This window comes from Oncorhynchus keta, chromosome 33, assembly GCF_023373465.1.
Source record: "Oncorhynchus keta strain PuntledgeMale-10-30-2019 chromosome 33, Oket_V2, whole genome shotgun sequence".
Lineage (NCBI taxonomy): Eukaryota > Metazoa > Chordata > Actinopteri > Salmoniformes > Salmonidae > Oncorhynchus > Oncorhynchus keta.
Genome location: NC_068453.1, coordinates 4,597,884 through 4,606,532, shown reverse-complemented (window position 1 = coordinate 4,606,532; position 8,649 = coordinate 4,597,884). Strand labels below are relative to the sequence as shown.

Below are 8,649 nucleotides of genomic sequence, written 5' to 3'. Positions count from 1 at the left end.
TTTAAGACTTTTTTCACTTCCCAGGAGCCAGGTTTTGACAAAAACTCACACTCATTCTTATGTTTAATAAATGTATCATATAATGTGTCTGTGGCAGCCTTACAATGATGGCAAAAAAAACTAAAAAAATTGAGAGTATGCTGACCCTGGTGCTAGAGGGGGTACGCAGCTGGAGGTTGAATGTTTGAAGGGGTACGGGACTATAAAAAGTTTGGAACTACTGATATGCATAAATAAACTCATTGCTTGTTGGGCGAAACAAGGAAATAACGCCGCCTGCTGGAGGGAGACAGATTTTCCACCGAGTTGTGCCTTTCCTTTCCTCTGGTTTAAATTACACCAGTTTAGCTGGACCTTCTTCCGGGTGCACCTCATACTATTTTTCGCCTACAGCTGATTCAACCAGCTAACGGAATACTAAACTTTCAGCACAGTATACTCACACCACTGATAACGATTACTTTACACTAACTATCTGCAGATCTCAATTTGAACGACCTATTTGAGAACTGGTAGCTTCTTACCTCTTGACTTTAGCCTGCTAGCTAACGTTAGCCATAATGGTCGTCTGGTGGATGAGACCGGGTGGAAGGCTATGAAATCCAGCTCCCAGTCGGGATAGCTTGGGGGGAAAGCCAGGTAGGCTACCGTATGTTGCTATACTAGTTATGTTTGGTTGATTTATTATTGTGGTTCATGTCAAAATGCATGACAGAGCAGCTAACTAGCGAATATTCTGTCATGTTTACCTAACGTTAGCTCGCTAACTGGTTTGGCCATAATTAGCCGCGCCTATGCTCGGCCATAGTCGTTAGCTGGTTATTGAAATACAGCAAATAACGTTATGTAGCTTTTATTACTCTACTAGCCAGCTGTCCATGCATCCATGTTAAAAATAAAGTAGCCAAACAGTTGTCAATGAAGGAGCTCGGCTATAACGTTAGCTGTTCCATTTGTTTGGGTGGTGTTTTGTTGGCAGGATGCTGCAGGGACTGTACGGAGGTCTGGATCGGGACAAGCCGCTGATCCGGCTTCCTTTCACGGACTTTGCGGTTGGGACTGTCTTGCTGGCTCTAACCGGTCTAATAGCCTGCATCGTCATTTCTCTGATGTTCCATTTCGACGAGTCTACCTATACCCACTGTCAGGTGAGTAGTTCACCCCACTCTCGGTCTGTCTTGTCTCTCTCTCTGTCCATTGACACTTCCTTTCAAGGTTTTTGACTAGGGAGGTTTTCCTATTTGTTTCATTAGTCCATTGTTGTTATTGTTCTAAAATGTATTACATGTATTACATTCAAGATATATGTATTTTCAAAATACATGCATTTAGCATCATACCGGCTGTATTTTGAAAGTTCAATATCTTGAATGCTGACATGTAATATATGTTGGGACAATAACAATGGACTAATGGAACAAATACCAAAATATACTTTTTGGGTGGAATTTTCCTTTAAATAAGGGCCTATGATGCACTTTGATAAATGCAGTATTAGCTTAGCTATATGCAGAATGTTCTGCACTACACATGCTACACTACTGGTAATACTGACAATGTGTGTGTATCGCTTAAATAAATACAGCATTGTAGAATGTGCTACACTACATATACAAATAACAGTCCATTGACTGACCTCTCCTCCTGCTGCACCTCCTCACCACCAGGTGCCCAACTACCTCCCCTCCATCAGTGCGTCTATCAGTTTGGTCCCAGAGCGCTATATATGGAGGTTCTGTATCGGCCTGCACTCGGCCCCTCGTTTCCTGGTGGCTGCGGCCTACTTCAGCTTCTACCGCGGACGGTTTGCTAAGAGCTTCCCTGACATGGGCCTTAGTGTCCTGGCTCTCATAGCTGCCTTGGCAGAGAACGTAGGCCTGCTGTTGCTCACCTATGTGTCCTCTACTGAGACCTACAGTGAGTACCGGTAGATGCACACGTGCACAAGCATGCATTAAACATACACACACACTGCTTTGCATTCCAAGTTAGGACATGGGCTAATGCATCGTACACATGCATTCATACACCCTGCGTTAATGTCCACTTCGTTTTTAGCGTAAGTGACAGATGTGTTGTTAGCCACTGTATTATGTGCTGGTGTTTTAGAGTTGCATTCACTGCCGGGTTTGTGTTCGGCAGGTGTTCACAAGAATGGTTTTATCACGTTCGCCGCCTGCTCTCTTCTGCACATGCTCATTACCTGCAGACTGTGGCAGGTGATTAAGAAGTTCAGTCTCAACCCCGAGGTAGAGTACACACCCTCATTCCCTCACCTTACCGTGCATGTTTCTTATTTGTGCTGTGTGCCTTCGTATTGCCATTCCTCTTCAGTCCTTGAGTACTTGTGTTATTCCACTTTTTAAGACTCGGTCATAAATGTCTCAACATCCTACTAAAAAAAAGCTGCTGTTCATTCCTGTACTTGGAACAGGACCCTTTCTTAATTTTTATATGGGATTTTCAGATTTTATTGAACAGATAGTGAAAGAAGGATGACAGTGGGGTAAGATATATATATATATATATATATATATGAGAGAGGTTGCATAAAAGGGGAGTCGGCCGGACTCAAACCTATGCCATTACTGTAGACGTGTGCCAGAGGATGGGTCATTAATGCTACAGCAGCCATGCCAGAGAACAGGACCCTTTCTCACCACCCCGTGACAGTGTTGAGCTACTGTTACCAGGGACCCTATTAATAAAAAGTCTAGGATCAATTATGCCTTTTTGATCATAATTAATAGAATTGGACAGAGAGACCTGATCCTAGATTAGCATTGCTGCTTTGAGATGCTTTTTGAATACCGGAGAGCTCATTATGGCCCTGGCTCATTATGGACAGACACTAATCTCTGATAGCCTTTCAACACACATTGAGCCACAGTTTCAACACCAGCAAACAGGTGTGGAAATGAATTTATAACCACACACAGAACTATGATGGTGTCACCCGAGGTGTACAGTTGAAGTCGGAAGTTTACATACACATCCAAATACATTTAAACTCAGTCTTTCACAATTCCTGACATTTAATCCTAGTAAAAATTCCCTGTCTTAGGTCAGATCACCACTTTATTTTAAGAATGTGAAATGTCAGAATAATACTAGAGATTTATTTAAGCTTTTATTTCTTTCATCACATTCCCAGTGGGTCAGAAGTTTACTTACAGTCAATTAATATTTGGTAGCATTGCCTTAAAATTGTTTCACTTGGGTCAAATGTTTTGGGTAGCCTTCCACAAGCTTCCCGCAATAAGTTGGGTGAATTTTGGCCCATTCCTCCTGACAGACCTGGTGCAGGGGCGGCAGGGTAGCCTAGTGGTTAGAGCGTTGCACTAGTAACTGGAAGGTCAAACCCCCGAGCTGACATGGTACAGATCTGCCCCTGAACAGGCAGGTAACCCACTGTACCTAGGCCCTCATTGAAAATAAGAATTTGTTCTTAACTGACTTGCCTAGTTAAAGGTAAAATAAAAAAACAGTCAGGTTTGTAGGCCTCCTTGTTCGCACACGCTTTTTCAGTTCTGCCCACACATATTCTATAGGATTGAGGTCAGGGCTTTGTGATGGCCACTCCAATAGCTTGACTTTGGTGTCCTTATGCCATTTTGCCACAACTTTGGAAGCATGCTTGGGGTCATTGTCCATTTGGAAGACCCAGTTTCGACCAAGCTTTAACTTCCTGGCTGATGTCTTGAGATGTTTCTTGAATATATCCACATAATTTTCTTACCTCATGATGCCATCTATTTTGTGAAGTGCACCAGTCCCTCCTGCAGCTAAGCACCCACACAACATGATGCTGCCACCCCCGTGCTTCACGGTTGGGATGTTGATCTTTGGCTTGCAAGCCTCCCCCTTTTTCCTCCAAACACAATGATGGTCATTATGGCCAAACAGTTATATTTTTGTTTCATCAGACCAGAGGACATTTCTCTAAAAAGCACGATCTTTGTCCCCATGTGCAGTTGCAAACTGTAGTCTGGCTTTTTATGGAGGTTTTGGAGCAGTGGCTTCTTCCTTGCTGCGCGGCCTTTCAGGTTATGTCGATATAGGACTCGTTTTACTGTGGATATAGATACTTTGTACATGTTTCCTCCAGCATCTTCACAAGGTCCTTTGCTGTTCTTCTGGGATTGATTTGTCCTTTTCGCACCAAAGTACATTCATCTCTAGGAAACAGAACGCGTCTCTTTCCTGAGCGGTATGACGGCTGCGTTGTCCTATGGTGTTTAAACTGGCGTACTATTGTTTGTACAGATGAACGTGGTACCTTCATGCGTTTGGAAATTGCTCCCAAGGATGAACCAGATTTTTTTTTCTGAGGTCTTTGCTGATTTCTTTTGATTTCCCCATGATGTCAAGCAAAGAGTCACTGAGTTTGAAGGTAGGCCTTAAAATACATCCACAGGTACACCTCCAATTGACTCAAATGATGTCAATTAGCCTATCAGAAGCTTTTAAAGCCATGTCGTCATTTTCTGGAATTTTCCAAGCTGTTTAAAGGCACAGTCAACTTAGTGTATGTAAACTTCTGACCCACTGGATTTGTGATGCAGTGAATTATAAGTGAAATAATCTGTCTTTAAACAATTGTTGGAAAAATGACTTGTCATGCACGAAGTAGATGTCCTAACTGACTTGCCAAAACGATAGTTTATTAACAAGATATTTGTGGAGTGGTTGAAAAACGAGTTCCAATGACTCCAACCTAAGTGTATGTAAACTTCTGACTTCAACTGTATGTGTTTGAGTCCACAGCTCATGTATTTTGTTAGTGTGTGGCTTGGTCTGTTCAAAGCAGGGGAAGTGGGTTACACACACAGGGACCAACCCAACTACCCTCACCAGCCTGAGGCACTCTGAACTCACTATTGCAACACCACCTGTAACAGCTACATTTTAACCGCTCTGTTTGTCTCCATCTCTTTCTCCCCCTCTCTGTCTCAATCTCCCTGTCTGTTGGTGGCTCTCCTCTTTCTGTCTCTCCCAGGAGATCACGTCGTTTCGTTGGAAGGTGCGTCTCTTTCTCTTCAATGTCAGCTTTTGTTTGGTCGCCGCCTACTTTTACAGACGCCACAACAAGTACTGCGAACCCATAAGTGAGTTTTTGGGACCTGTATTGGAACCCTATTCCCTATATAGTGTACTACTTTTGAACAGATCCCCACCCATTCTTTTTTTATTATGCCCCTCTTTCCTCTCTGCTCAGTCAATCAAGGTCCTGATAATGTAATGTTTTGTAATGTACATCACCCTGTAGTAGAGGAAGTTTGAGTAGAAGTTGTCTGTGTGTTTAGGGCTTTGTTTCTCCATTTCCCTCATATCTTTGTCAACCCCGGCGTTACCAGTAATGATAACACCAATACTCCAGTTTGAAACCTCCGCTCCTTTCACCTCCACCCCAGCTGGGTTCTCGCTCCCGTCTCTTCCAGTGTACACATTCTCTCTACTCTTTTGTAACATGCTATGTATATCATATGTCTGAATGTACACTAAAAGGATGTGGACACCTGCTCGTCTAACATCTCATTCCAAAATCATGGACATTAATAATATAATAATAATAATATAATAATATAATAATAATAATTAATATGGAGTTGGTCCCCCCTTTGCTGCTATAACAGCCTCTCTTCTGGGAAGGCTTTCTACATTGTTGTGGGGACTTGCTTCCATTCAGCCACAAGAGTATTAGTGAGGTCTGGCCGTGTTGTTGGGCGATTAGGCCTGGCTCCAGCCAATGCTTGGCGTTGCGCATGGTGATCTTAGCCTTGTGTGCAGCTGCTCAGCCATGGAAACCCAGAACAGTTCTTGTGCTGACGTTGCTTCCAGAGGCGGTTTGGAACTCTGTAGTGAGTGTTGTGACCGAATATACATATATATATATATGTATATGTATATATATGTATGTTGTTCCTCCTAGACGTTTTCCACTTCACAATATCAGCACTTAAAGTTGACTGGGGCAGCTCTAGCAGGGCAGAAATTTTATGATCTGATTGATGGAAAGGTGGCATCCTATGACGGTGCCACATTGAAAGTAACTGAGCTCTTCAGTAAGGCCATTCTACTGCCAATGTTTGTCTCTGGAGATTGCATGACTGTATGCTCAATATTTGTACACCTGAAATTGCCAAATCCACTAATATGTAGCGATGTCCACATACTTTTGTATATAGTGTATCTCTCTCCTTCTCTGAGACAAGTGACTGATAACTGACTGATGTCTCATCTCATTTACTCCCTCCCTCTCTATTTCCCCCTCGCCCTTCCTCCCTCCCTTTCCCTCCAGTCTACACTCTGTTTGCTCTATGTGAGTATCTGGTGGTGCTCTCCAACATGGCCTTCCACATGACGGCATTCTGGGACTTTGGAAACAAGGAAGTGATGGTCACCACTCCAGCAGAGGACAAACGCTATTGAAGACCGAGCATGACAGAGGACACACCCCTACTCTTGTTAATTTTTACCCTGTTATTTAGAACCTGACAAGTATAAAAGCACAAAGCAAGTTTATTCATCCAAAGGTTCATACCGCTGAACAGACAGACATATTCACACAAACTGGTATTTAACCCTTTCTCTTATGCTGAGCCCACTCTTTACACATCTGAACAGCCAATACACCTCTTTTGCTATACAGAAGATTAGTGATATCTGTTCTTCCTGACCTCGGGCCCAAATTCCCCACTCCTCCCCAACTCACGGCTGTCCTTGTACCAGACTGTGACTCTTCTCCTTTCCATAGGATACCTGATGTCTAACAATAACATGTTCTGACGGAACGTAAACATTCTACAATCCCCTCCCTCCCTCAGTAACATGAATAAGGATATTTAGAACTCATCAGTTCCCCCTTTGAACATTAACTCCATGCTGTTCAACATTATGTAAACTTGGAAATGACTTATAAATAAACAAACAATGATAATAAAACATGACCAAAAAATAAAACATGATTACCATTCACAGTTTATTATTATGTTTTACAAATCCAAGACTTGTGGCCTCTGTTCTATAATCACACTTTTGACTTTCCCCATTTCAGCTTCTGGTTCCTAATAGAGTGATGGCGCAAGACATGAAAGCAAAAAGAAACACAAGACATAACAGTATTAATGTGTTAAGCTATGCATAATTATTATATATGCAAAGACAAAACCAAAGTTTGATAACATGACAATTCCTACTCTCTTTGCCTGACTATGCTTTCAGGATACTTTTCTTCTGGGTTCCACAAAAATGAATGTCCTAAAAAAAACTCATGCTTTCACCCAGTCTTCCCCCGACCACAGGCTCCAAGAGATGTTCCCAAGCCGTGTAATTTTCACTTTGTTCCCCATCTCCTTCTTCCTCGATAGCCACTCAATATACACGTGCGGTGGCTTTAATCAACTTTACCTCATCTTGAAGTAACTCAACACTGTATATATGTTTCACATCAATGCCCTCAGAAGATGATATCTCAACAGTGTTACCAAGGTAACCCCTGCTACTACGAACACTGCCCTCAGAAGATGATATCCCAACAGTGTTACCAAGGTAACCCCTGCTACTACTAACACTGCCCTCAGAAGATGATATCCCAACAGTGTTACCAAGGTAACCCCTGCTACTACGAACACTGCCCTCAGAAGATGATATCCCAACATTGCTACAGCGACTTCTGTGAGAATAACTATTGCTTGGAATCTTTCTCCTATTATCTTCATAGTTTACTGATGAGCTCCCAACTCATATCTGGTTCCATAGGCACCAACATCCCCAATGACCTCCTGTGTTCTGCTACAGTCAGTACCTGTGGATAATACTTCCCTGTGCTCATGATAGGTACACAGGAGTGTTGGTAGACACAATGTAAGTAACCTAATTTATGTCCCTCTTACTGTCCTGAATGCCTCTGCTGATCCTACAGCTATTGTATGCAGTAATCATGTGCCTGTTATACTGTTAGCACTGCCGGTGTGCCCTAGGAGGATGTCCACCGTGTGCAGCTCACCCTGCACTAACATGAGCATATCTACTGCTGCTAAGCTTCCCAGTAAAGCAATACAAATAAGTAAGCATCCCAGTTGAAAAGTGCTCAAAATAGCCCATGTTAACATATGTAGCTTGAACTTAAAAATTTGCTCGTAACAGACGACGTTCATATTCTGACTATCTCTGAAACTCACTTAGATAATACCTTTGATGATACAGTGGTAGCAATACAAGGTTATAACATTCATAGATAAGACAGAAATGCCAATGGTGGAGGTGTTGTTTATATTCAGAACCACATTCCTGTAAAGATTAGAGAGGATCTCATGTTAAATACTGTTGAAATAATATGGCTACAGGTTCATCTGCCTCACCTAAAGCCCATTCTGGTGGGAAGCTACTATACACCATCCAGACCATATCCAGGTCCATCAGATGTGTTATGGATTCACACCCCCTGCTATATTGTGGATGAAGAGTTACCTGTCCAACAGAACAGAGGGTGTTCTTTAATAGAAGCGCCTCCAACATTATCCAGGTAGAATCAGGAATTCCCCAGGGCGGCTGTCTCGGCATCTGATTAATGCCAATGTGTCTGTGTTTGCTTAACAAAGAGTTGTAGTTAGTTTCAGAGTGGGTGGCAAGGAATGAGTCAGTCCT

The 8,649-nt window shown here is 42.6% G+C and overlaps 1 protein-coding gene across 1 annotated transcript; it reads left to right on the top strand.

Moving 5' to 3' along the window:
- Nucleotides 1-297: 297 nt before the first annotated feature.
- On the top strand, nt 298-6,976 carry pgap2 (post-GPI attachment to proteins 2). The gene is made up of 6 exons (XM_035748419.2): nt 298-639; nt 980-1,148; nt 1,668-1,917; nt 2,143-2,249; nt 5,000-5,108; nt 6,302-6,976. The coding sequence occupies exons 2-6, from the start codon at nt 981-983 to the stop codon at nt 6,430-6,432; spliced, it is 765 nt and encodes a 254-aa protein (XP_035604312.1). The 5' UTR covers nt 298-639; nt 980; the 3' UTR covers nt 6,433-6,976.
- Nucleotides 6,977-8,649: the final 1,673 nt, after the last annotated feature.